Source organism: Odontesthes bonariensis, chromosome 9, assembly GCF_027942865.1.
Source record: "Odontesthes bonariensis isolate fOdoBon6 chromosome 9, fOdoBon6.hap1, whole genome shotgun sequence".
Classification (NCBI taxonomy): Eukaryota; Metazoa; Chordata; class Actinopteri; order Atheriniformes; family Atherinopsidae; genus Odontesthes; species Odontesthes bonariensis.
In genome coordinates this window covers 9,713,802-9,740,952 of record NC_134514.1, presented here as the reverse complement: position 1 = coordinate 9,740,952, position 27,151 = coordinate 9,713,802, and the positions used below count along the sequence as shown (strand labels likewise).

Below are 27,151 nucleotides of genomic sequence, written 5' to 3'. Positions count from 1 at the left end.
TAATTATATAATCGCTACTCATCGCTTTATTGCTAATGTGAAAGACGGTGGTTGTAAGTGATCTCTTAATCTTTATTCCCACTACTTGTGAAGAAGTCAGCCGCAGAGTAGAGTCATGATCCCAGCTTCTTGCTGATTATCAGAGGATGTTAATTGTACACGCAGGCGAGAAACAAGCATTTAGCAGCGTGAGTCAGCCTGTCTCCATCAGCCAATCGGTTTCTCGGCTCTGTCTCTCTTTCAGCAAAAAAAAACCCAATGTGCTGACTCTCCCAGGTGAAGTGGGACTGCTGCAGTGAAAGCGGTCACAGCAAGCCCCTCAGAAGGTGTCACATGGGCCTTGGACTCTGTGACATCAAAATGAATTCGATACTCTCTTTGAAATCTGATGTTTGCTGCTTCATGTGTGATTCCAGCCTCTTTGAACCATCATCTTATGATGCTTTAGTGTGCAGGCACAGGTCTGTCCTTTGGGAGAGTTCCGTTACCTGCAGCACAGATGCAGGATGTGTCAGCACCACCATTGATTGAGGAGCTGAATATTTCATGAATAAGTAATCCGAGCTGCCTGGTTTGTGACTTTTCACCTACGCTGACAGAATTGCTGTGTAGGTGTCTGTGTCAAAATGGTGAGAAACAGGTCGTTTATCTTTAAGAAATGTTCTAAAGCTGAAAACTATGAGAATCTCTTCATGGTAAGCTGTAGAAAATGGTTGTGCACGTGGTGCAATAAGCACGTTGTGAATGATTTAAATGTTTTTCCTTTGTCTCTGTGAATATCTGCAGGTTTTTAAAAATCTCCCAAGGTTAGGTGATAACTTCACCATGTAAATACAGCAGAAGAACACAGTCTGTCTATCCACTAAGAGCACTATGAATGCAGAACAACTGCACTGATCTGACATGCGCCAGTCACAATGTGTTATAATATGAAAAAATGGAAACTGTTATGGTGTGTAAGATACCAAAGATTAGTCTTAAATGTTGACACAGCATTTCCCTGTCCATCACTGAGATATAGACTGGTGATGATTTGCTGTGTTTACTGTCTTGCTCTCATTTAACAAGTGAAAATGAAAAGCAGGGATAAATGCAGCATTGTCTCCTCTTCGCTCCTGTTTAGGGCTGCAGGGCAGCTGTGCTCCACATGCAGTGATAGTGAAGTTTTGATGTGTAACATTTCTCAGGTTTAATTGTGTGATTGTAGTTGATGCAACTGAGATGCGCCTCGTAGATGTGTAAATAGCAACATGTTACAGTTTACACACACGTCCACATTTTTCTTTCCTCACACCCCTGCAGATCCCAGCTGCGGCAGCGATGACGCTTCTCTACACAAAGCCACCAGCGAACCCTCCCATGCTCAGAGCCGGCCTCAGCCTCCCAACGCCCCGAGCCTGCAGCGCCGCAGTCTGCCGCCACAGCCCTGCTCCCCACTCGGTACAGCCCTGCATCACACAGCCGGTTTGCATGTGTGTCTATGTGTGTTTTCACATCAGAGTTCAAGGTTACACTTCTTGTGATCACGTGATCCCCATAATTGGATGTGTGAATGTGTGCTGGTGAGGGTGTGAGCAGCAGGTGACAGTTTAGCACAGGAACTGCTGTCAGTGTGAATGATAAGCCGAACCCCTCATAGTTTGGTATCCTGTCAGAGGAGATTTGACCCATGTAATGAAAACATGGATAATAACAATGAAATATTATTTGCACAGCAGTTTTCTTATCAATGTTGCAATGTGCTTTACGGAAAGGTGAGTTAGGTTAGATGGACGTTTACAAGAATGTATTGATGCAGTGCGTGTTACCAGACATTACCAGAGGCTTTTATAGGGACAAAACATTTAAGGAGAGGTTTAATAGTAGTGAGAGACTTAGTATGTCTGAACCCTGTGGGCAAATATTCCCATAAGATGGGTTTTTTATTGAAAAGATCAAATATCCCTTTTTTCACAAACTGTGACCTAGAATAGCTAGCAGGGCGCTGTGATGTTCATAGAATCGTCCAATGCTTTGATTACTGATCTCTGTTTATTGAAATCGATATTGTATGTTGTGTATTGATAAGAAAGCAGGAAAACAAAATTGTTAAAGAGACTGAGGTAGTGGTTTCACTGGATGTTAAAGGAACTTTTTTTAAAAAGGAGAGAGAAAAATTATCAATACACCAATCTCAACCCTTTGTGTTTGTCGTAAGTGTTCAGCATTGCATCACAGCAGTACAGTAGCACATAGTGTACTCCCTTTGTGTTCCTGTGGAAATCTGTAAGGAGATGCACATAAATGCCCGTGCTGGCGTCTTAGCTGTGAATGTGGAGCATAACCGCCATCCAGTGGCCTCACTGTGTATTTCTTTGGAAGCCATGGGCAGCCAAGCTCCCTGCAACCGAATCTGCATGAACAAATGGGGTTGCAACTCCAGCAGACTGTCACCCTAACACAGTGAACATCACTAAACTACCTTATCTTGTTGTGTCCTAATTTAGGTGCTTTCCAACCAAAAGATTAGTTTTTGTTTCACAGATCATTTAATTAACATTAGCATTAATACGCTTAACAACTTAATACATACATGCATACATACAATCAGCAGCAGTACACTAATGATCTTTACCATTCTGTTTGAATAATGGAAGTATTCAGATCCAGTGTGTAAAAATATAATCTAAATTAAATTAAATATAAACTAAGTACAAAAAGGACCAATATGATCAGCAAAATCATCAAAAGTCTTAATATTCTTTTTAACGTAACACATAGACAGCCTTTAATGCTCCAGAAAGGTAGGTTTTATCCACTAGATATAATAGAAATTGATCAGAGAGCAGTCCCCAAACCGTGCTCATGTGGCGAATGCCGGACCTCTAGTGGCCACCAGAGCAACTGCATGTGAAGGGTAACAATGGCGTCCATGACGGTTGCGTTGTAAAAAAAAAAAAAAAAAAGCAACCACTACTGTTTTCAGCCTCTACCCCTATAGTTTGATTTCTAAGCCTAACAAAGCAACGTTATTTTTCTCAAGCTTATCAGAAAGCGACATTGTTCTTTTGTATCCGGTTTTGTTTACATGTAACCAAGGCAACCGGCAACATGGCGTCCTTGGGGTAACGGTAATAAAATTAGGGTGTTGTAGACCCAATCATGATCGTTTTGTAAACCCCAACCAAGTAGTAGAAGTAGTTATTGTTCAAAACCAAGTGACAAAGGTGTTTCAGTAAAGTGTTGCCCTGTGACGGAACGTATGTCGGTGTCGATATCACGTTACTCCAAAGGGTTGTGGTTGCTGCAGCGTCCTCCCCGATGTGGAAACGCTAGTCCTCTTTCCTTTGGACTGCTTAAGGGTCGGTGCTTTACAGGATACCGATATGAGACTTGTTGATCGTTACTTATGGAAGTCATACATGTTTTTTATCCTGAAAGGCAGTGAAATAGTTAAGCCAACAATATTTGCAATAGAAAAGAAAGAAAGAAAAACAAAACAAGCTATTGTTTATTAGTTGTATTTTAAATGTGTGCATTAAAAGCAGGTTAACATTCGTCTTTACTACACAGCCTCGAGGAGAGAGTTGCAGAGGGACACAGAGACTGCGGCGTCACCAAAATCTTCCCCTAAAAGATTTGCAGTAGTTTCACCCAAGCCACAGTCCCCCGGTGAGTCTGTCATATCACACCACAGACATGTAAACAGGTGATGGGCTGTATGCACACACTGCAGGGCGAAGTATCTCATAGTGAGTCCTTGTTTTGTTCCCAAAGAAGGCCGTGGTTGTGTGATGTTCAGCAGCATCATCTGCTACTGTAGCTTGAAAGGTTTAACTCTCGTTTTCTGTCACCTCTCGTGCTCCCTCCACACTTCATTCCCAGACTTTACCCACGACAGCCTGACGTTGCCATAGCAACAAGAGAAAGTAGCCCTAAAGCAAGGATGGCCTCGTCAGCACCAATCCCGCTGGCTCAGATTACGACACAATGAGCCAGCGGGTTGTGTTTTCCCCTCACAGACAGTACAACATCTGCATGTAGAGTTCCCGTACAGGTGATGTGTAATGTGATATTGCACACACATAGTAGGCTCACGCTGGGAAAGCAGCAAGCTCCCTGCTCAGGGGATAAAGGAAACCCCAACAACAATCATAAATGCACACAAAGCTTCCTCTGTGCATTAGGCTGATAACAAAATCACCTCAGATGCCTGTTTCTACTACTGTAGAAATGAAACACTGGCAGCTAACATTTGTTAAACTGCTACTTTATGCTAGCTAAACCATCTTGTAGTTTAAGCTTAGAAATAACTTGTTATTAGAGAATTTGATTAGTAGGGTGCTTATTTTTAGTTTAAAGGAGCATTTATCTCTGTGACAGTAAATAAACCACCGAAGTTCCAGGCAATTAGGAGTTCATTTGTTTGGGTGTGCTTTCAAGCTGCAAGATATTCAGTTTACAGCAATAAATGATAGGAATGATGAGGAAATCTTGATATTTAATTAACCAAAATCAGGGAATATTTGGTATTTTGCTTGATAACCTTTGCTTGTGTATGTTTATTAAAAAAATGCTTTATTTATCCCAAGAGGAAATTATATATGTATATGTATATATATGTATATATATATATATATATATATATATATATATATATAACTTCATATACATTTCTGTTGTTTGTTTTGTAGTTCTCAGATCTTTCTCTTCAAAACATTTGATATAGACAGTCTAACTGAAGGCATTTGAGTTGTTTAGCTCGTTTCCTTGCTCTTCGTATCTGTAGCTCGTGGGCAGACTGCAGCGTTTCATGGTGCTAGTCGGAGCGTAAGGGCTCAGGAGGTGGACCGGGCTCTGATCCAGCAGCTGCAGGAGCGGTGTGAGCAGCAGGCCCTGCAGCTTCAGAGCCTTCAGGCTCAGTTGAAGAAGGCTTCCCTGTGTCTGGATGTTTTCAGCATCACTACTCAGCACTTTTGTCTCAAGGTAAGAAACTCTGGGACTTCAGCAGTACTGACAGTTACTCTTTTCTTTACTTCTAAAGCCACGTTAGAGCCCGAATTCTTTCAGTCTGGATCCTAAAACAATGTTGTTGCAGGTTCTTAGTCCCCTGTGTCTTTATTTTTCATGTCTTGGTTTATCTACGTTTTGTTCTTTTCTTGTTGGTTTAGTCATGTTTTTTTTACTATTCGTTTCTTGTTGCTCTTCTCTTGTCTTTATTCAGTTTAGTTTCACACTCTCTTTCAGTAGTTTTCCTCAGTGTCCCTGTTCAGGTTTTAAACTCCACTCGTTCCACCTGTGTTCGATCTCATCAGAATCAGCTTCTAGATATCAAGACTTTATGTTCTAGACAGGTCTTAAATCAGCCACTTTCTGATTTTTATGCCCTACTTTAATGAATTTTGAAATCTACAAAGGGAATGTTGGAGGGATGCAGCTACAGAACATGTTTCATCCATATTGCTCAAAGGAAAACCTTTGGTTGTCAGCATCACTTTGTTCACAAAGCTCATCACATGCTTTCAAACCTGCTTTGACTTTTTGAATATATTAGGTGTGACCACAGCAGCAAACAACTTTGTAGGAAATAGAGACAAGTTTCAGAGTTGTTTCTTGTTTGATCTGAGGGAAATGGCATTTGGAGTTTTTACACATGGAATTGTGAGCGCATATATGCATTTTAATAGAACTTTGTGACATTTCTTTTCATTCGGTCAGACCAGCGGCTGGGTTAGGGTTACACACTGCGTCTCTTTCTAAAACGTGATCAGATTCACTCCTGGATTCTTGTAAATTAATCTGAATTAAATCTAATTTGAAATCTGATGTCCTTGTAAAGTTGTTCCTCATCAGCAGATCCCCTCCAAACCCAGTAAAAAGGGCAACAGACTTAAAAGTATTCAAAGAAATAATATACCAAATATACACATATACACTTAAGCATGTTTTGGTCAAAAAACAAACCATAAGCCTTTATTCATAAACATGCAATTAATACCTCTCCAAGTCTGTTGTCTGGTTGCCATGGCCGCATAGTTCATCATGTTTCATCCTAATGTGCAAGACAAAGCAGGTAATGATTTTCCTAACAACCTGATTCCTTGTTTTTACATTATTTGTGCTTAATGGTATTAAAAATACGTTCCTATGGGACTTTCTGTGACCTGTGAGTAGTATATTTAGCATATTTAGCCTGTTGAACTGATTGGTAGATAGTTAACTAGCATGCATGCATAGTTGTTCATATGTCTTTTAACGACATCTGTCATAAAAGGGGCTTCTCACTTAACAGGCTGACGTTTTTTTCCCCAAGCCTGCTCACAAAATGAAAGAAAATGTGAAAAAGGCTGATAAAATGTGTCACTCTCTGATGCTTGTAAGTTTCTGTCTATTCATAAAGAAATGTTTTCCTACATTCCTCCTGTGGGCCTAGTCTGTCAGAATTCCATCCATTTTAATTCAGTGCATTTTATTTCTAATTTTACAACAAATATCTCTTGATTGTGGGAAGATCCTGCCTTTGCCTTTAATAACATACAAAAAAAGACCCCTTCCCTTTCTGATAAATTATCACTGCAATTGTCCTAATCAAACATGTTACTGCTTATATATATTTTTTTAATTGACTGGGTGTGTTCTCCCCGTCAAACCTGGATTAAACTGTAGTTTCTTGTCCTTTCCTTGTCCTCCGCTTGCATTTAATTCATTTCCCAGCTCCACCCATGGGTTCTGTGGGAAATGATAAATGGGATTAGAGCTGCCTGCTTGGGTCTGGCTCTGCTTCTACATCGTCAGACATGGGTAGAATACCCTCAAATGTCTTTGAGATGGGGAACCTTACAATTCTTGTGGACAAGACACATCTGCAAATATTAACAATAAAGTGATAAAACTTCCCTTTAGAAACTGGATTTTTAAAAACAAGTCATTTTAAGATATGAGAAGCAATTTTGAAAAGTATTTTGTAATATCCTGCCCTGTTGGTTAAAACATAGCATGTAAAATACCTATTATTGCAAACGATATTGTATTGTTATTGTACTCTGATAAAAATGCAATGTGGTCTTTCCATGAACCTCTCCCTGTACACTTGCATCACGACTCTGTTTGACCAAATGCTGATGATGCTTTAAAGCATTTGTTGCATATATGATATTGACTAAAGAACGGTTGAAGACTATGAGTCCTTTGCATGAACATCAAAAGATATTAACTATATTAATTGAGCAAATTGGCCAGTTGTATTTTTTGCAAGAAACTTGACAATCAGAGCTGTAGTTTGGTGCAATTGCCTCAGTAAGAGAAAGCAAAAATAAACTATTAACCATGAAGCTAACATTTGCATGATCTGTATTCCCCTAAGCTGAGTAACAGAGCAGTAATTGGCCACTCATTGATCATCTCCCTCCCCCATCTTCTCCTGCTACACCTTCTTTTCCTCTCAAAGATGCAAAGACTGTGTGTGTGTGTGTGTGTGTGGGTGTGGGTGTGGGTGTGTGTACTGCTCCTTGCCATGCGTATAAATCTCATATGGGGCGTGTTGATGGGGGATTGAGGGGAGGGCAGTCAGAGCTGGGCTCGGGCTGGTCGTCTTTGTTCTAACAGAGATAAACGATGACCACAAACCAGGAAGCGAGGTGAGGCTTTGGACTTACCGTCTCTCCTCCCCTCTCATTCCCCTGCTTTCCTCCCTCCTCCACTAGCTCTCTTTCTGTATCTTTCGTCTTGCTTGCGCCTGCCACTGCTGCCTCCACAGCAGGCGAAGGGATGCTGCTATCTGCTAGCCTAGTATGGGCCACTGCTGCTGTAGGCTTCCCTTCCTCCCTTTGTGCTGTCTGGACCAAACGGTAAAAACAGTGTCTTCTGCAGGCAGGTGGCTTGTTTCAGCACAGAGGATTTCTTTATGCATTTGTGGTTGTGCGCATGTGTATGTTTGAGGGGGGGGTCTTAGTATGTCTCTATATGCTCATTATGTTCACTTGTTTCCTAGCGACAGAGCTGGCATAGAGTTCAGAGCTGTGTATGATTATGCTGAGTCAAAGCTTGCCTGTCTGTCGCACTGTCCATCTCCATCATTTTGTAGGGGACGTTACATAAAATGCTGCTGTGTTGTGTTCTTCGTCTGTCTCTGGTTATTCGTTTGGTTATTCTATGTCCACTGGTTAAATTAAGCTGATTACACTGTACTGACTGTCAAAGAAAACTTCTACATATGATGATGCGTCGTTTTCTTTCTCACTTTTTTGTTATATTATTTATAAACAGACAAACAGCCACACATGAGAAGTTTTTTACAGTTTCTTACTGTAACTTGACTGACCACATGGCGGCGGACTTCAGAGACGTTGATCATTTGTTGCCGCGTATCCTTTAGAATAAGCGTTGCTTCTACCATATAAAAAGTTGTGCTTATTTTATGATGTGCAGTGTTGTGAAAGGATTTGTTGTCAGGTAGAAATAGGTGGATATCAGTTTTAGATCTATAAATTGTCTTAAACAGAAAACTCCCTGGTGGTGACTTATGATTAAAGAGCTGCTCATCCTAATCATTTTTACTGTTTGGCAACAGGTAAAATGATAAAGAAAGTATTTAATCAACGTTGTAAAAGATAAAGAAAGATAAAGCCGTTATTAGTCGCATTCCCAAAAATGAATAGTAGCCACTGTGAGGGCAGAACCTTATAAAGGAAAATTGGAATTCATGACACATAATTTCCTGGAAGGTCTAACTAGGGTGGTGTCTGGGCAGGACCTGAGATTGAGGAGTAAAAGCAGAGGTGGAGCTTCAGCGTGTGAAATGGCGCTGACCATGTTTCATTCCTCCTGAGGTCACTCCAGTATGTTCCAAGGAAAACCTCTCAGGGTGACATCATTACTGTCCTGCCGTTCTGCTGAGTGTGTCATACATCTTTCACTCGCTGTGCAGGGATCTCTGCCGTACCTCCAGGCAACAGTGTGTGCAACCATCGTTCTGTGTAGAATTGGAACGAAGCATCGCATTAACTGTCAAGTGTGACGTCCTCTGTCATAAAGATGTTGTTTGAGAGTCGCACAATGAGAAGTACTCAGTGGATACCAGACGTTTTCATTGTGATGCTGTTATGAATGCTGATATGTACCCTCACATTCAGCCATGGTGCAGTCGTCTTCCTGTAAAAACTCCAGTCCGTGTTTATTAATCAATCATAGTCTTGGTCATGTTGTTTCTTATTTTTCTTTCTAATTCTAGTATAATAAAAAGAAGTGTCTGTTTTCTTATACTCCTTATTGTTTGACTGCAACATTCCACATGAAACATGCAGTGAAACAACATTTCTCATGTCGCTGTTTCTTTCTCTGCATCTTTTTTTATATCATGGGGCTAAACTGCAACATCTGTATAAATAAAACAACTTTCAACTCGTCTCGATCTGAAGGTGTGGCTTCTCAGAGTCAGATGTAAAAAAAATACCATTTTAATTTTACAGAAAAAACACAATGAAAAGATATTTACACAAAATATTGTAACTATTTTTTACCAATTTGGTATAGCATCAGCAAATGTTAACCAGCTTTAGGAAATCTGTCATTACTTTATTGTATCTTGTCTCAGGTTTGGAAATTCTGAGTACTTAGATGAACTTAGATGAACTTAGCAACAGTTAGCTAGCAAACGTTCTACTTCTCATCTCACTGGGCTAAACAACTTTCTGTCTTTCCAGTTGTCACATATTTGAATAAAGAGAAGCAAAAACAACAACTGGTGCTCCAGATCATGTAGCCTCTAACAACTAACGAGTGTTTTGTCGTCAAATTTCAGCCTGTTCACACCATACAGATCAAGCTAAATTAGCTAACACATCCTGGTGAAAAAGTGAAAGTAAGAAAAGCTCGATGGCTATTCCAGAGAGAGGAGAGTTTATTTATGCTTTTTGAACATTAGGTTGACCGTGTGATGCACTTACTAAAGTTTGGAAGGGAACATTGACTTGGAAGTAATTCCTGAATTGGGTCCTAAGGGAAGAAACTGGGTGACCCATGACTACTGACTTGCTTTTTTACTGTTAAGCTGAGTTCAGTCCTGTATATGTTTGTATTTCAGAGTGAGAATGCAGTTGTGAAGGAGAGGGAACTGTCCCTGGAACTCGCCAGAATCAGGGATGAAGTGGGTAAGTGGGCAACAGTTTGATAGATATGCCGCCACACAGGGGAGGTAATGCAACAAGTCACTCAAAGCTCATAATACTGGAGCAGAGACAAGTAGAAAAGCCTGGGAGGCCACTCTGCTGATAGAGATCAGGCTTTAGTCTCTCTTAAGATACACCAGGACTGCTCTACAGGCACTGTTTCATTTCAAAATGTTTGCTTTACAATTACAGTAATGATAAAAAGATTGAAATTACTCTTTTACTACAATGTTAAATTTTTTCTTACATTTTGATTCTTACAATACAGTATTAGATACAAAAAATAAATAATTGACTTGTCTTTTTGAGATTATTTTTCATTTTGTGGTCGGTGCATGATCTAAACTTGAATGTGGTGAAGTTAACTGGACACATACGCCGTATGTCAGCTTTCAGTGTCGCACACTGGGAGCAACTGCAGCAGGAGAAGGAGGACCTGGAGCGGCGTTTCGAGGCAGAGCTGCAGGGACTGCGGGCTGAGCAGCAGAAGGAGCTGGGAGCGTTGGAGGAGCGCCTGAAAGCTCAACACACGAGCGAGACTGAGAGCCTGCAGGCCCAACAACGAGCTGACCTGGAGGAGCTACGGTTCAAACAGCAAGAGCAGGTGTGTGCAGTCTGGGTCTGACTGAATGCAAGCTGGCCAGGTTTGCCCATGTGTCAGATAGGAAATAGGGATCTGATGTCACTGAAGGTGTTGGGGTTCACCTAAAAGACAAAAGGACGCAGATTGCTCTAATGCAAGAGAATGCAAAAAAGATACTAGAAAGCTGCAAGCAGCTGTATGTGGGACCGAGATGTGCGTACGTTGGGGCATGCGCTGGACGCCGTAGTTGCGCAGCTCTCTGCCCACACGCACGATACCCTCTGCGTACATACGATGCGGAGGGGATTTTGAAAATTTCTAGGGGGCGCCACTGAGCCATTTTGATCCGCCCACACACGATACCCTTTACATACGTTAGAGGTCGTCAGGGTGGACGTGTGTGCCAAGTTTCATGACCTTGCGATGATGATAAGGCTTTCAAATCACAAACGCCATCAAACGATTTTCACCGCCTGGCCACGCCCACACCGTTCAGAGTTTGGAAAAGTTTCTCCATGATTTTTTCCCCCCCATGACTTAATAGTAACCTGGCCAAGTTTGAAGCTTGAAGCATTAAATTTGTAGGAGGAGTTCGATCAAATGCGAGGTGTGGGAAAAAAAAGACGTTTCCAACCACCAGCAGGTGGCGCTATAGGTGGATGTCACTATGATAATATGTACGCGTTCAGGCTGGGTCCAGCATTCACCGTATGAAGTTTGGTACAGATTGGATAATGTATGTGGGAGTTATAAGCAATTTTTTTTTGTGTTTTTATGTCGAGTGATGGCGAGTCATCAAACTTTGAGGCGTCGCCACGCCCACGCCCTTTAAGTTTTGAAAAAGTTGCCCAATGATTTTTTCCCCCCATGTCTTAAAGGCGGGGTAGGGGATCTTTTTCTGGAACATTTTTTTACATATTGCTTGAAGTACTCTTCACACCCCCATTGCAACCAATTAATTAAAAGTTTTGACACAAATATGAAAAGTTTTAGTGGCCTCTAGAACGTACAATCTAGGAAAAACAGTATCCAATCATTGTGAACGGACCGTTCACAATGATTGGATACTGATGCCGTCTATCAAACTGCAATCTGCTCCTCCCTCCCCCTCCTCCCCCTCCTCCCCCTCCTCCCCCCCCTGTGCGCGTACCCTGCTCCGTGAACGAATTACGCGTCCAGAAGCTTGGCAGGAAGCTAAACTAGAGCCAGCTTGGCTAGCACCTAGCATTATTAAACGTATAGTTATCATATACTAAATACTAAATACGGCAACGATCGATGCTTGCTGTCAGAACAGCGCTCGTGCACCTTCGTGCTCGTGCGCGTTCATGTACTCTAGAGGCGTGCCTTCGGGGGGAAAGTGAAGAAAAGGGTTGGGACTTTTTACCGGTGTATTTTCAAAATGCAGCTTCGCTGAACTCAAAATCCAGGATCTCCTACCCTACCTTTAAGAGTAATCTGGCCAAGTTTGAAGTCTGTAGCATTAAATCTGTAGGAGGAGTTCGATCATATGCAAGGCGCGGAATCGGTCAAAAATGGCACGAAAACGCACTTTCCTTCCAAAATGGCCGCCTTCCTGTGGACGTGGGACCATGGAGGCAGGAGACTTTTTTTTGTGCTTCTGGGCATGATGAATGAGTGTACTGAATTTTGTCATCCCACGCGAAACTAACCCCAATGCGGGGACCTTTTTTAAGCATCGTAGGGGGCGCTACAGAGTCAATGAGCGACTCCCAAAAATATAAAGTTTAGATTTTTTTCATGTCGTCGACTGGCAGGTGGTGCTTGCAAAATTTCAAGAGTTTTCCAGTACCTTTTGCAAAGAATAAGACGGAATAATAAGAAACCTTACAGATACAATAGGCTCCTTGCAGTTTCACTGCTCGGTCCCTAATTATGCTGCATGTTCCTTTGTAACTCCCTGGTGTGTCATTGTCAAATGTCTAAATCTTTGCTGCAGCTTGAGGAAATGACCGACGACCACGAGGCGTCTTTGATGGAGATGGAAACAGCTCACAACGACACACTGGCCACTCAGCAGGAGGAGCAAGCCAGGACTGTAAAGAGTAAGCGGCAGGTTTAAAACACGTTGTCCACCCTCCTGCAAGTGAAGGAGATAACTATATGCCATCTGTTGTTAGATCTCAAGATGGCCCATGAACAGCAGAAGAAGTCTCTGGAAGAAGAGTTTCAAAAGATCAGACTTTCACTACAGGTTAATCAGTTTAACTCCTTAAAGATGTACACTTTGGCTCAGTGTGTAGGCAGTGGTAGCAGTTAACTTAATGTCCGTCTGGTCATCAGGATCAAGTGGACACACTGACGTTTCAGAATCGTAGCCTCAGAGACCGAGCGAAGCGATTTGAAGAAGCTCTTCGCAAGAGCACCGATGAGCAGATAGTGGTAAGTCCCTTATGATACAGAACGCCGCTGCTGACGGTGGCACGAGAAGACTGCAGCATTTTTCATTTTCTTTCTTTTAGGATGCTTTGGCTCCATATAAACACATTGAAGAGGACCTGAAGAGCCTGAAAGAAGTTCTGGAGATGAAAAATCAACAAATCCATCAACAGGAGCTGAAGATTTGTGAACTGGAGAAAATAGTAGGTTTTAAGTTTCTTCTTCAGATTTGCCTCAAATGAAATCTGGCACTTGTTTTTAGTAAATGTTGTTCACACTGTTAAAATGTCCACTGACACCCAACATGGAAGGGGGATGACAGCATAAATCTGGGTGATGCAATATTTATATTACGGTACTTAGATTATCTCTACTGGCAAAAATAAAACCCTCAAAACGTGCTGATTTCACATCATGTTTTTCTTTTTTCTTTGCTTTAGCAAAGACTTCAAGAGGCATTTTTGTCATCTTTCTTAAACTGAAAGTTGAAACAAAACATCTGCTTCGAAAATGATTAAATTGAGACAATCACCTTGGTTTTCACATGCATTAAATTGTATAAAGCTTGTGTTTTCAGTATCAGTGGTCAGTTTTTCACCACTTCAGCTTGGAAATGAGTAAGACCTGAGACAGATTTAAAGCTGAACTGAAACACCTCCTGCTGTTTTTAAGCATTTTGTCCCGTTTTTCTTGCTCTTGATTGTCATTCCCCATTTGAAGAATTTAATGTTGTGCACCCTCTCACCTGTGTTTTTGAGCAGGCTGAAAAGAATGTGTACCTGGAGGAAAGACTGCAGGTGTTACAGCAGCAGAACGAAGACTTGAAAGAGAGAATAGACAAGAATCTTGCTGTTTCCAGGTCAGTTTAAGTGCAACAGCTGATGAATATGATGCAGTCTGCTGCTCTGAAAGCAGATTAAAGGGGCAATTCCACTAAAAAAATGTGAAATAAATGAGTCTTGGTTAAGATAAAGTTCCAAATTCCAATAATTCAGCCGAGCATTATTTGAGAACAGTCAAAGTTGGTTTAAGCTCCCCTTTTGTGACCTTTTTTGGTCTCCTTTTCGTCTTCAGGCATTTGTCTGAAGAAAACGCCAACCTGCAGGTAAATGTTGAGAAGGAGAGCAATGAGAAGAAGCGGCTGAGTCGCACCAATGAAGAACTGCTGTGGCGTCTCCAGACAGGCGAGCTGAGTCCTCAGATGACCCCCAGTTCCTCCCCCATCCATCGACCCCCCTCTGGACCATGCTCCCCTGCCCGCCCACACTCCTACCATCAATGACACCCTCAATAGAAGCTCTCGTATCAAATGGTTTCTTTGATCAGTCTCAGAAGCCCCTCTCTTTTTCTCAGTCTTTGACGATTTGCTCCTTTCAATTACAAGTTTGTTTGTTGGGAAATCTTTTATGTGATGCACTTCCAAAGTCGAACCACAGGATTTTAATCTCTGACCTATTGAATTGTATTGATGATCACACCCGATTACACGAGAGGAAGTATCTCAGCCTTTTTCTATTCCACATGAATGCCCCACAGAACAGATGCTCCGCAGCTCGTTGTAGATTTCAGCGAGCTGCCTCAACGTCATAGTGCCTCATTTCCATATTTCGCCTCCATCTACATCTCCATCTTCCCATCCAGCGCTCAGGATGATGGATGAACAAGACGTAGAAAACATTAGAAGTGATACAACAAACACAAGAAGCGCCTTCTACCGTTCATTCTCTCCCACCAGCAACGTCTGCCAGGGCACAGGTAATACTTCGAGTAGAATCACAAAACTACCTACAGTTAATCGTTCTCAAAGTGAGGATTCTTCTCTTCTTTTCTCGCTGAAATATTTCCTATATCAGGAGTCTATGAATGAATGCCAAGTCATCTAACCTCTGTCATCCATCCTACTTTCAGCATTGAGCTGAAATGTGTGACCATAACAAAAAACTCATGAACCCACTGAACTGCCAACACAGTCCAACTATATTACCTACTTAAATTAGTCAAATCTGTACAGGTATCGCTCTTTTTCAAGCATGGTTTGTCTTCCAGTGACAATGTATTTTAACTTTATTTACTGCGTGATGATTAAGAGTAGAAAGGCAAAAGAAGTTCAACCTTATTTCTAGTAAAAAAAAAAAATTAGCTGGATTTACTGAAATGAAACAAAGAAATAGTTTGAGCCTCTCGCCTTCAGTCGGCTTAAGAAAGTATGATCATGTCTCACAAAACCACCAAAGAGGGATCATTAAGCGCAGTGCTTCATTATATGCTGTATTGGCTATATGTTTGGGGTTCATTGCTGCAGAATCAGCCATAAATGCTGCTGACAATGTGTAATTCACATCAGATTTATTGTGTTTTAATATACTTATATATAAGTAATTGTTCCCTTTTGATTTCAAAGCACTTTGTCGAACTGTTGCTCTTTTCTGTGTTGCTGAATACTTATTTATTTTTCACCACATGTATGACATGGCTTTCATCTCCATAAGCGTACCTCGACGTTGACTTTTTTCAGCATTTACCGAGTTATTTGATCAAAACAGGCATGAAAATCTGATTACAATGTTACCTCATTTCACATTGTAAAGATAAATCTCAGGACTTGAGAAGCATTGTGAGTCAACGAAGGGAAGCAACTGCCATGACTTTCATTTTGTGTTTATTGGCCTTTTTGTTCCATGTTTACATACAGTAACCAATCATGTCAAAGGTCTGTTTCATGAGACATTCATTTGGATGTCAGCAGCAAGTGGACATACTTTAAAGAGGTTAGTGCAATGTGTAAAAGTAAAGTGAAACAGTGTTTTAACACATATTGCATACGTATGCATTAGTTCCTCAGAGCAAAGATGTTCAAATCCGCCAAATTGGAATTTTATTGTCACTGCATTTTACTGTTTGGACAATGAGTTGATTACGTTTATCAAGAGGGATTTTCTGGATTCTGAGAGGAAGGGGGAATGGCCTTCCTCTCCATCAGGTACTCCGATTGCACTGATCGCCTCTGTGTCCCGTGGACACGATGTTGTACACGTTTACCGGATGTCTGTTCAACACTAGAGCAAGCTTTAGTTCACAGTTTGCATCCAGAGTCAGAGAGGGTTGGTCCATCGCACGGATGTCATGACTTCTGTTGATCGTTTACATGTCTTAAGTTGAAAAGATTGTATTTAGCAGTTCAGACATTCATCTTCTGGATGCGTTTATATGAAAGCATGACCTCACATAAGCTTGTGCATTATTTTTGTTGAACTTTTTGTACATTCTGTTGAATTATTCACGTGTCCTCCTCCAGAAGTTAAACTGTAGCTTATCTGGTTAAAAATATCGTGGTCGATGATGAGAGTTGATGGCTGTACTGTATATGTTGCACTTTGTATTCAAGTATTAAATCACAATAAGCATAATAAGCGCATAAATGTCAGATTTGGTGTGTATTGATGTTTAAATATATATAACTATGGCATAAAGCTTATTTTTCTCTGTAAAAAGATTAGATTTAATTCAGTACTATAACACAGTAGGCCTCGTAGAGGATATATTAAAGTGACGCTACTGAAGCCCTCCAAAAGTTACAACAACAATATAACACGAACAGCAGTGCAAATCTTAGCTAATTTATATTATGAGACGCACTAATTGAAATTCATTACTTCCTCTGCATGAAACCCTGCATCATGTCTATGGGCAGAGGGAAGATGATGGTGGAGTTCTTCTCTGCTGCGATGCTGTTCAGAGTCTGCAGGTATCGCAGCTGGAGAGCCGAAGGTGACTCAGCAATCACCAGAGAGGCTTCTTTCAGAGCCCTGGAGGCCTTCATCTCTCCCTCTGCTGCGATGATCTGAAACACAGAGTCATAATTTCCCCAAATGTTCCCCTCTGACAAAAAGACAATGCGTTGTTCAGCTGCTGCGCTCACCTTAGCCCTGGCCTCCCGGCTGGCCTCTGCCTCTGCCGCCATGGCTCTCTGCAGCTGTTGAGGCAGCTTCACATCCTTGATCTCCACTCGCTCCACCTTGATACCCCATGGATCAGTGGCCTCGTCCAGGGATTCCTGCAGGGTAACATGAAACAATAAATACTCAGGTTTCACACGGCCATTTTCAGATTGTAATAAGGGATACTTGAAAGCTCGTTTTGGAGCCTTGTTGGCCCCTGATGGCAGTCAGTGGGTCTACATGATGAGATTAATTCGACGATAGCTATAGTTGGGTTATGCTCCTTATTTGAGCAAGGGTAATATGATTAGGGCTGGGCAACGATTAAAAATTTTAATCTAATTAATCACATGATTGCCCTGATTAATCACGATTAATCGCATTCGTACGCAAAATCCAAAAATGAATTCAAAAGTAGTGTATAGCTTTTAGCATTTAGTTTTATTTTAAATGTGCTGCCATATGAATGAAAGTGCCATAACATTTGTTGTGCAAACACACTTTTAACATCAGCATCTTTATGTAGTTTTATGTAGAAGCCTCGCTCCACTGTCTGTTTCCTTGAATGACTTGCTGCTATCAGTTGTGTGTTTTGCCTTTAAGTGATATTTTAGACTGGAACTACTACGCTGAGAAGATAATTCAACTTGGCAGTGTTTACAGATGACTTTGGTTCTGTCGACTCCGCCGTTTGGAAGAACTTTAAAATGAAAATGGAAAAAGTAAAAGTTCCGTACCCTTCTCCATGTTTGGTGGATCCGCCGATTCCTTTCTTTTCCTGTTCCGCAGCAGACAGCAACAGACTTTTACAAAATAAAAGCCTGTAAGCATCAGACTTTTACAATAATAAAATAAAATAGAAAGCTGCAAGCAGCTGTATGCGTGACCGAGATGTGCGCATGTTGGGGCACGCGCTGGACATCGTAGTCGCGCAGCTCTGCCCACACGCACAATACCTTCTGCGTACGTACGAGCACATAATAACCCCAATGTGGAGGAGTTTTTGAAAATTTGTAGGGGGCACCACTGAGCCATTTTGATCCGCCCACACACGATACCCTTTACATACGTATGAGGTCATCAGGGTGGACGTGTGTGCCAAGTTTCATGACCTTACGATGATGATAAGGCTTTCAAATCACAAACGCCATCACATGATTTTCACCGCCTGGCCACGCCCACACCGTTCAGAGTTTGGAAAAGTTTTTCGATGAATTTTTTCCCCCATGTCTTAAGAGTAACCTGGCCAAGTTTTAAGCTTTTAGCATTAAATATGTAGGAGGAGTTCGATCAAATGCGAGGTGTGAAAAAAAAAGACGTTTGATCTTGTTTGACATCACAAAAATTCATATTGTCCAGACATTTTCGCTGCTTTTTCACAGTTCGTCAGGAGTTTATCTGAAGAGACACGTCGAGTTTTTCAAGCACCTTTGAAAGTCACAGCAAACCGTTTTCACATCGCCTAACAAAACACTTAATTACTACCTTAAATAGTAATTTTGACAAGCACTTAGAAACAACGCTTACTTATTATCTTAAAAAGTCATTTTGATTTTTAAGTACTTAAAGACAAGCAAAATGAGTCAAACCAAGAAATCATCTCCTCCACTTCAGTGGTGTAACATGGTAGACGACGATTTGCCCGAGGGTTTCTACAACTGTACCATTACTTTTGGCGGTGACGAAAGTTTTGAGGAACCCGCCAACCTGTTGGAAAAACAACCATCCCAGGTCCCCGAGGATTCCCTGTCTCCTCAAGCATCAAAGGACGAAGTGGAAGAAGCATCCCAGGTCCGTGCTCCAGCTGTGCCTCCTCACGTCGAGGAGGTCCAGCTCCTGCAGGATCATCACCAGGAATCCATAGTTCGTCGCGTCAAGTGGAAGTTACCAGTTTCACAAACCAATGGGATTCCATCTAACGCCTCTGCTGCCGACCAAGATTACGGATCGGAGAAATTCCACAACTCTTACCAGCAGAAGCATGACAAGATAAACTATCTCTGCCATCGGATGGATCTTCTAAAGACAAAGCTGCAGAAGAAAAACTTCTTTCTGAAAGAAACAGACAGAAGAGTGGCAGCAGAGAGCGCCCTCTCCGCCAGAAGTGCGAGCAGGAGCTCAAACAGTGCAACCAAGTTATTGCAGAACTGAGTGAACCTTTAAAACCAGCAGTAGCAGAAACTGAATGCCAGGCAGTTCTGAAGGAGGTCGAAAACCTGAAAGAACAACTGAAAGAACAGACTGCCGCCAACATTAATCTGGCCTCCAAACTAACATCACAGGAGGAGGCAACAAAGACTCAAGAGAAGGTGGCAGATCTCATGAAGGCTGTTATTCAATCTGTCATCAACAAGCCAGAAGAACAAAGAGAGCTGTACATCATCCCACAACTCCATTTAGATCAGATCATTGTTCCAACAAAGATCCCAATTGTAGAAGAGTCGGCTTCACAAGAAGTATTGAATCTAGAAGTGGAGGAAGTCACCGAAACAGAACCACAAAAGATCCCTGACTAACCAAAGGAGAAAGTTACACCACAGAAGCCTCGGCGCAAGAACAAGAAGACACCAGAAACCATCGTGAAGAACAACGAGCCTGAAATCATCCAGGAACAACAAGACACGGAGGACATTCCATCACCGATCGATGTCCAGGAACCAAAGATCTCCGAACCCGTGGAAGAAGAAACAGAAACAGAAACGGCCTCTGCAGACACACAGGAAGTGGTTCCATTAGACTTGGCTCATCAGGCTGGATCGGACACGGTGCCAGAACTGGCGAGTCAAGTCAAAGTGGAATTAGTCCAACAGTCAAAAGATGTCTCAGAGCCGCCCAAAGGAAATGTTTCCTCTGAAAACCAAATCCAAGAAAGACTCGTCATCGTCCTTGAAATGGAACCAGCCTCTCAACATCCAGAGGACTGTGAACCATCAGCAGCCTTACATCCCACAGAAGACACAGCAGTTCCAGAACAACTCGTGGACCAAAGCGACCCCTCAGAAGAAAGACCAGAGGTGCCTTCAGCGTGGAGGAAATTAAAGAAGTACATGACGCCAAAACACCGCCACCAGTACAAAGAGAAGACCATCGAGAGAGAAAGACACAGCAGCGTTTAAAACTCGCACACAAGACTCGTCAACAGGTTGTCAACTTCTAATGAATATAAAACCTTCTCCATACATCATATTATATCATCAATAAAATATGATTCAAATTCATATAACTTTTGTTCATCTGTATCTTTTCATCCTGAACAACTGCCTGAAAGCATCAGTGCATTGTTCTCTCAGCTGTTAACAGCATTAATGTGTCATTCAGATAAGAAGAAATGTTCCTTCACAAATCATCATTGCATTGATTTATGTGTTTAAATAGAATCAATGATAAAAAAAACTAAATTACGCACTCGTTTGGGTTGTTATCAAAATAAGAAACGGTTTTACGCGGTAAAACAATCAAAAGGTAATTCTCTTCCAAAGTTATTCTTCCAAGGACAAATCAGGTATCTTTGATATTGTTGAGGGTTTAATATGACCTTTTACTGGACATATTTATGCTTATTTATGCCTCTGCGGCCGTGGCTCAGTGGTGAGAGTGGGTCGTCCTGAAGGTTGGCGGTTCGATTCCCACTCTCACTGCTCACAGATTGGTGAACTGACAGCTGGAGGGGTGGCAGTCCACCTCACGGCCGAGGTGCAAGGCAAGGCATCGTACCCCCATGCTCCCCGGCGCTGTGAATGGCTGCCCACCGCTCCAGTGTACATGGCATCCGTCTCCATGAGTGTGTGACCCTGTGCATGTGTGTGTTCAACAGCTGCCAACCTGGGTTAAATGCGGAGAAGTCATTTCATGTGACAATTATGGAAGTAAATCGTTATCGTGAGCATTCTCCATTGTGCTGTTTGTTTCTTTCTGATGGCGGCAACAACAGTAATATCGTCTCCTTTGACCTCCGGTTCACAACCCCGGGAAAAAATCTCGAGCATGCACAGAACGCAAAGTCTAATTCACCACGTGCTTCACCGCCTACAAGCACGTTTAGTGTGACTTTCAACCGAGTTATCTCGGCGTCTTAATCCGATCGCCAGTAATTCGATCCGATACAATTTCTTGTCAGATTAAGGTGTACACATGAATTTAAAAACCCTTAATCTGATTTTTACAGTGCCATGTAACCCCACTGAGTGTGGGTTATTCAAAATATGGAGTTTTTTAAACACCTACAGTACAACCATTATGAAGGCTAAGTGCCACAAAATGAAGGCACACCTAGTGTCGTTTAAATTAAAAATGTAGTTTTGTCAACCACACAAACTGAGCAGGAGTTTGAACTGCTGGGCTCACTTCCCATCTACAACCTTCTCTTTCTATTCATTTGTCTCACGGTGCTGTTTCATCCTACCTGCATACTGAGAGAAATGCCCTCTCTGTCAGAGAGAAGTTCTGCAAGGTTTTTGGTGCCGAGGACATTCCTCAGAGTGGTTTGCGCGAGCAGTCGTGTAGATGAATGTGCGTTGGAGACATTGGACACAGATGAAATGGGGCAGTTTATGCGGAAGTACACCACACCATCCACAGACACTGTCACTGAGTCTTTGGTCAGAATCTACAAAAGTAAAGAAAAGACGAGTCCTTGATTAATCAGAAGATGACAAAAGCTACAGATAGATGGCTAACATTTGATGTAGAAGGAGAACAATTGTAATGAGGACAGAAAAACTCACTTCTTGTGGAGGGATATCAAAGGAAACAGTCCTCAGATCGACTTTCACAAAGTTATCAGTGCAGGGCAAAACAAAAAAAAGTCCTGGAAGAGATAAAAACATTGTAAAACGTAATCTCTGAGCAGACTTTTCAGCCAGCTTCAGAGTAAGATCGCATCTGTTGAATCACAAACCTGGCCCTTTGGGTTTCCTGTCTGCAATCCGACCCAGTCTGAAGATGACCGCTCGCTCATACTCCTGCACTATCTGGACATTAGAGACGGCAAACCCCACAGAGACCAGCATTAAATCAGTGTAAAGGGAAAATGTTACAGTACCCTATGGAGCCGCATCAGTCAACTAAATGCAATCACCATCAGATTTCAGAAGAGGAACGCGATCACACGTTAAACGGATAGTTCGCCTCTTTTGACATGAAGCTGTATGACATCCCATATTAGCAATATCATTTATGATTTGCATCACAAAATTGTTCATCCAGAAACAGTCAGACCTCACAATCGCTTGGCGCTATTTCTCTCTTCCTTCATATCACTACGTGCTGTGTAAACTGTGCAGACCGAGCAGTCCCCTGCTTCCGAGCAGCAAACACCGTAACAGGCACGGCTATCGCTAGGTGGCTGTACGCATTGATATGAAGGGAGGCAAAAATAGCGCCAAGCGATTGTGAGGTCTGACTTTTTCTGGGGGGGACGATTTTGTGCTGCAAATGTATTACTCTTTTGAACGCATATTGTTTTGAGAAGCAAAACTCTTTATTTTCGGGACCCTAGCAAACTAGCCAGACTACTTTCGTCAACGCCAAAACGAGGCCGGAACTCGGCTCACAGGACGCAGCAGGGGGTAAGAAAATGTTCATAAATGATATTGCTAATATGGGATGTCATACAGCTTCATGTCAAAAGAGGCGAACTATCCCTTTAATAAGAGCGAGAACATTATTTACCTTGACACACATGAACAGTGTGACTGGGAAAGTCGCTGCTACAAAGATGAGCGACAGGATCACCAGCAGCCAACCAAAGCACCCCAGTCTCCCTGAACTTTTATCTGTGGTGAGAGAAAATGCTTTGGTATTTTCCGTGTGTATTTTCATGGGACATTTGTTCACTCATACACTCATGAGCAGTGGCATTCAAAGACAGAGATAGAGCTGTTGTTGTCAGCTTGTTAACAACTGATTAAACAGTAATATGACCCAGTGGGACAGAACCTTCTACCAAGGTAACAAAAGATGCCTGCTGTCAGGCAAGAACTGTGTTGGATTTGCACATCTCTGTTGTCACTAATTATGTAATTAATCTCTGAGGGAAGTCATGTGAACTCAAATTCACCTGTGTAGTGTGGAGCTATTGCTTTATCTACCGTAAATTACTTCCCCGCCCGTCACTTTCAGCCTGTATGTGTTGCTGGGCAAACAGGGAGGGTTGCAGGGATCGTTTTTTTGGTCAGTTGACAGAGCAGCTTTGAATTTTCTTATTTATTTATCTTTTTTCCCAGAAAATCGATCTATGTGCAAAATGTCTGACCCACTTTTCAAGAACCCGTCTTTCCATCTTGCAGCTTGTTTTGTATGCGCTATAGTCCACCACCTGTTTGATTTACAATGCTGTAAAGCTAACAAAAGGAAATACTGCTGGAATACCAGTCCATGTAATAATCCTTTACCACTTCATCATTTTATAAACTTGTGGTATTTTTCTGTACTCTTCCCAAAAGGTCCTGTCCACTCTGATTGGTCAAAAATGATGCCATGTGAGGCAGCCGCTCATTGTGTTTGAGGGGTACCGAACCAGCCACTCCGTATTATGTAAATATGATCCCAGGTGATGTCGACAAGTAAAAGAAGAAAAGACACAAAGGTGTTCAGACCCATTCTGAACTCTGTGAGGCAGAATAACTCTCTGTAGTGTGGACTCATTTTAAATGAACACTGCAGAAAACACAGCATGTTCTGTTTAATATGTTTCTTGAAAATGCCAAAATGACAGAATAGAATAAAAGGTTGAATTTGCGGTTGATGGCGTAAATGTTCAGTGATACATACATACATTCACTGTGAAGGGAAGACGCTGGTTTAAAACAAATTTTTGAAGCGCTGTCAAAGCAGTAATGTTCAGTATTTTTCCAATTTAGGGTCTGAATTGGATTTATAAACTGAATGTTGAGGGAGGGAAATATGATAGCCAGTTAGTGGAGAGCAGAAGATAAGGATGAGTGAATAAGGGGGCGGTCTGTGGTGTAGTGGGTACATGTACTACAGGCTATAGTCCTCGCTGCAGCTGGCCCTGGTTTGAGTCCCGCATCAGACAGCCCTTTGCTGCGTGTTGTTCCCCCTCTCTCTGCCCCCTGTTTCCTGTCTCTCTACACTGTCCTATCTAATAAAGGCATAAAAAGCCCAAACAATAATAATAAAAAAAGGATGAGTGTAAGATGTTGTTAATGATGGAAAAAAAAGTGTGTTTCTAAGGTTACGTTCCCAACAATGTACTGCACATATGGATTTCTAATTTATGTTTAGCATCTTTAGACAACATTTTTAACACTTACACTGTGTTTCCATTCTTACCGTTTTGATACTTTTACACTAAATTTAAAATTAAATATGTGATGAACACACATAAATGTTTAAAGAACGCAGCTGTGTGAAGGTGGGACTGTTTTCTGACAGAACAGGTAAAGATGCTTAAAATCTGCAGTTTTAGCCACATTACTCACTAACTCAAATATAACTCAAATATTAAAAAAAGTATTTACCTTCCACATTATCCTCGCTGATTTGAAGTTTACCTTGTGTAACCATCTCTGCTGTGCTGGATGTTGTTGAGATCATTGGTGAGTTGTCTGTGAGATGGAGCAGAGCAGCATTTGTTTACCTCTCTCTTGGCTCTGCGGGGTGTGGTCTGTCCACTCCCTCCGTGCTGCTTTCCGTGAGCCTGAGACACACATGCACACACAAACATGACTGTTGGACTCACCAGGCTGGTGCAGACGGGTAACATGAAACCACAGTATAGGCAGCTTCTGTATGGTTCTTGTAGTTCAAGGCTTAAAGATCAGCCCTTGTGGCTTCCCTTTACCTCCTTGTATGCAAGTCCAGGAGAAGCCTATCACCTGCTGGCTGCAAGTTATAAATAAATAATCGTGGGTATCCAAGTCTTGAAACATGAGACAGACTGGGGAGACAGAGCAATCATTGTTATGTCTCTCCTTAACATAAAAAAGGCAAGTTTCCCCACAGACTTATTGTAAATGTATTGTGTAAAGTCACAATGTTCTTACAGCATGATATTTGTGCCAATCCACGTCCTTGTTAGTCACAATACAAGTTTTGAGGATTCAAATGCAGGATTCACAATCTATTCATTATCATTTCATTCACTTAATGTTTTTTCCCATCTCAGTGCCCAACATAATAACATAATTAACATGATGAATGGGTTGAAACTGAGCACTGTGTGTTGTCTCTTTCCTGCTACAGGAGTGCACTGTTCCCTGGTGCTTCACTTTAATCATTTGCAATATAATAATGAATCATTTCCATTTAAACTGCCAATATTTTTTAAAAAACAAAATAAAAATAATAAAATGTAATGTTTCTTTAGATAAACAGTTGGTTTGAGTGTAGCTGGTGAGCAGAAAGAATCTGATTTTTTTAGTTGGCAGGTTAAACTGAACGTTTATTATCTGCCAGTGTTTCAAGCAGCTGCTCAAGGAATAAAGACCCTCCACATTGGGCACCAACTGTGTTCATTATAAACTTGCAGCTCAACTAGTAAGCAAGGAAGAGGGCTCCATTGGCAGGGAAGGTGCGAGTCATGGTAGGAGTCAGTCCAGACTACAGAGCAGTCAATCCTGTGGGGTAAGAGAGAGCCAAAAGGCTACACAGGCCTCCAGAAACGAGTACCAATATGCATCCACACTGCCATTGTTGGTATCTTTACAGTTTTGATAAGTTTAACTCAGATTTCTAACACGATTCAAGGTTATATTTGAATTTTGCCTTCCCAACAGGCAGATGGAGGACTGCCGCTGCTGCTTTGTTACAATAGAGCTGAAACTCCAACTGCTTTCAAGTCATACTTTAACACGAACAATTCAGTTTTATTCAGTCATTACCTAAACTGCTACTTTAACTAGTCAAAATAACTTAATGAGACGTTTACTGACACTGAAGTCACACAAAAATAGAAAATGTGTACCACATCTTTTTCTCAGAGGTTGTAGGATGAATATTAGACCAGAAGCAGTCTTTATTTAATAACCTTTGTATCCACATTATCATGTGATTCATCACCTCACAGTCAACCACAGCAGATGACTCATCTGAGGATGGAAACAGGTCACACATCGTGCTCTTCGAGGAACCTTCAGCCTTTACTTCAAAACTGGACCTCTAAAAAACTTTACTATTGTCCCAAAAAGTCTCTGAAAAGCTTCCAGCTGATCTAAAATGCTCACAATCATACATCAGGATGGGGATTGGTGGTAATTTCTAGGTTTTCTGAGCTAGGTAAACTTTTTTCTTAATTGGCATTATCCAGATTTGATAATGATTTGGGGCTATGTAAATATAATTTAATTGAATTGAGGAGAAAAAAGGGAGTAAAGGCTGAGCTGTGCCAAAGGACACAAGAAGTGGGCTGAAAATCAGTGGCAGCAGGTCTGATGGAGGGATGAATCCTCCCCAGAGCCCGGAGCTCAACATTACTGAAGCAGTGTGGGATCATGTTGGCAGAGAACGGAACAAAAGGCAGCCCACATCCAAAGAAGAGCTTTGGGATGTCCTTCAAGAAGCCTGGAGAACTATTCCTGAAGACTCCTTAAAGAAAGGACAGAAAGCTGTCTGAGAGGGTTCAGGCTGTGTTAGATTAAAGGTGCTCAGACCAAATATTGACTAATGTCTTGTAATTCTGCTTATATTTGAACATGTTTCAATAATCTATATTTCTTACTTCCTGGCAAAATAATAAAAACGTTAACGCAGTCGTGAGGCAAACTTTAATTTGGAAGAATTGACTGAAGCCTGTTGGTAAAAAATAATCTTTAAATCTCTCATATTTGCTCGCAACAGCTTCATATAATGTAGGCCTACTGAACCCGAAAAATGAATACAAAACGGGTTGTTCTATGAGACTAAAAATCCTATTACAGAAACAGTAACATGACACTCTGGCCTGCTGCTGTGAGATAGCTATCCGCTCTTCAGTTGACCTTCTGGGCTTTTCTGTCGCCATACATTCCTTTATTGGTCTATATCTGTCCAAAGCGCTTTGGCGCAGAGAAGGAGCGGTCAGCGAGGCGGACATGGCGGCACACAGCGCCACATATCACCGTTTTGATTCTTAATCCGCGTCCAGC

General features: G+C 41.7%; 2 protein-coding genes across 6 annotated transcripts in view; one reads left to right on the top strand and one right to left on the bottom strand.

Annotated features, from left to right (window-relative positions):
• Positions 1-16,561, top strand: part of mtus2b (microtubule associated tumor suppressor candidate 2b) — a 29,127-nt gene extending 12,566 nt beyond the window's left edge. Inside the window, exons 5-15 of one of the 4 annotated variants that reach the window (XM_075473039.1) lie at positions 1,303-1,440; positions 3,553-3,651; positions 4,769-4,965; positions 10,061-10,127; positions 10,535-10,749; positions 12,689-12,794; positions 12,870-12,943; positions 13,033-13,131; positions 13,212-13,331; positions 13,890-13,987; positions 14,203-16,561. In XM_075473039.1, the coding sequence (XP_075329154.1) occupies positions 1,303-1,440; positions 3,553-3,651; positions 4,769-4,965; positions 10,061-10,127; positions 10,535-10,749; positions 12,689-12,794; positions 12,870-12,943; positions 13,033-13,131; positions 13,212-13,331; positions 13,890-13,987; positions 14,203-14,410 (1,421 nt within the window). In that variant the 3' untranslated portion in view covers positions 14,411-16,561. Of the gene's footprint in view, positions 1-1,302; positions 1,441-3,552; positions 3,652-4,768; positions 4,966-7,625; positions 7,827-10,060; positions 10,128-10,534; positions 10,750-12,688; positions 12,795-12,869; positions 12,944-13,032; positions 13,132-13,211; positions 13,332-13,886; positions 13,988-14,202 lie in introns of those variants that run through there. The other 3 variants (XM_075473038.1, XM_075473041.1, XM_075473042.1) reach the window with 3 other exon arrangements.
• On the bottom strand, positions 15,771-25,345 carry LOC142388124 (stomatin-like). Of its 2 annotated transcripts, XM_075473044.1 has the most exons (8): positions 24,769-25,345; positions 24,548-24,634; positions 22,737-22,840; positions 21,964-22,036; positions 21,791-21,873; positions 21,469-21,672; positions 17,048-17,182; positions 15,771-16,969 (listed from the first exon to the last, which is right to left on the bottom strand). In XM_075473044.1, the coding sequence occupies exons 2-8, from the start codon at positions 24,621-24,623 to the stop codon at positions 16,778-16,780; spliced, it is 867 nt and encodes a 288-aa protein (XP_075329159.1). In that variant the 5' UTR covers positions 24,624-24,634; positions 24,769-25,345; the 3' UTR covers positions 15,771-16,777. The 2 variants fall into 2 exon arrangements, with proteins under 2 accessions (XP_075329159.1, XP_075329158.1); XM_075473043.1 differs by having other exon boundaries at positions 24,548-25,345.
• Between the last annotated feature and the right edge of the window lie 1,806 nt (positions 25,346-27,151).

What these genes read in the sequence shown, in the direction of transcription:
- LOC142388124 (XM_075473043.1), bottom strand. Translation starts at nt 24,623, where the DNA reads ATGATCTCAACAACATCCAGCACAGCAGAGATGGTTACACAAGGTAAA. An exon ending in CAGCGAGGATAATGTGGAAG is followed by an intron (nt 22,841 to 24,547) that starts GTAAATACTTTT and finishes CTCTCACCACAG; the next exon opens with ATAAAAGTTCAGGGAGACTG. An exon ending in TTGATATCCCTCCACAAGAA is followed by an intron (nt 21,673 to 21,790) that starts GTGAGTTTTTCT and finishes TTACTTTTGTAG; the next exon opens with ATTCTGACCAAAGACTCAGT.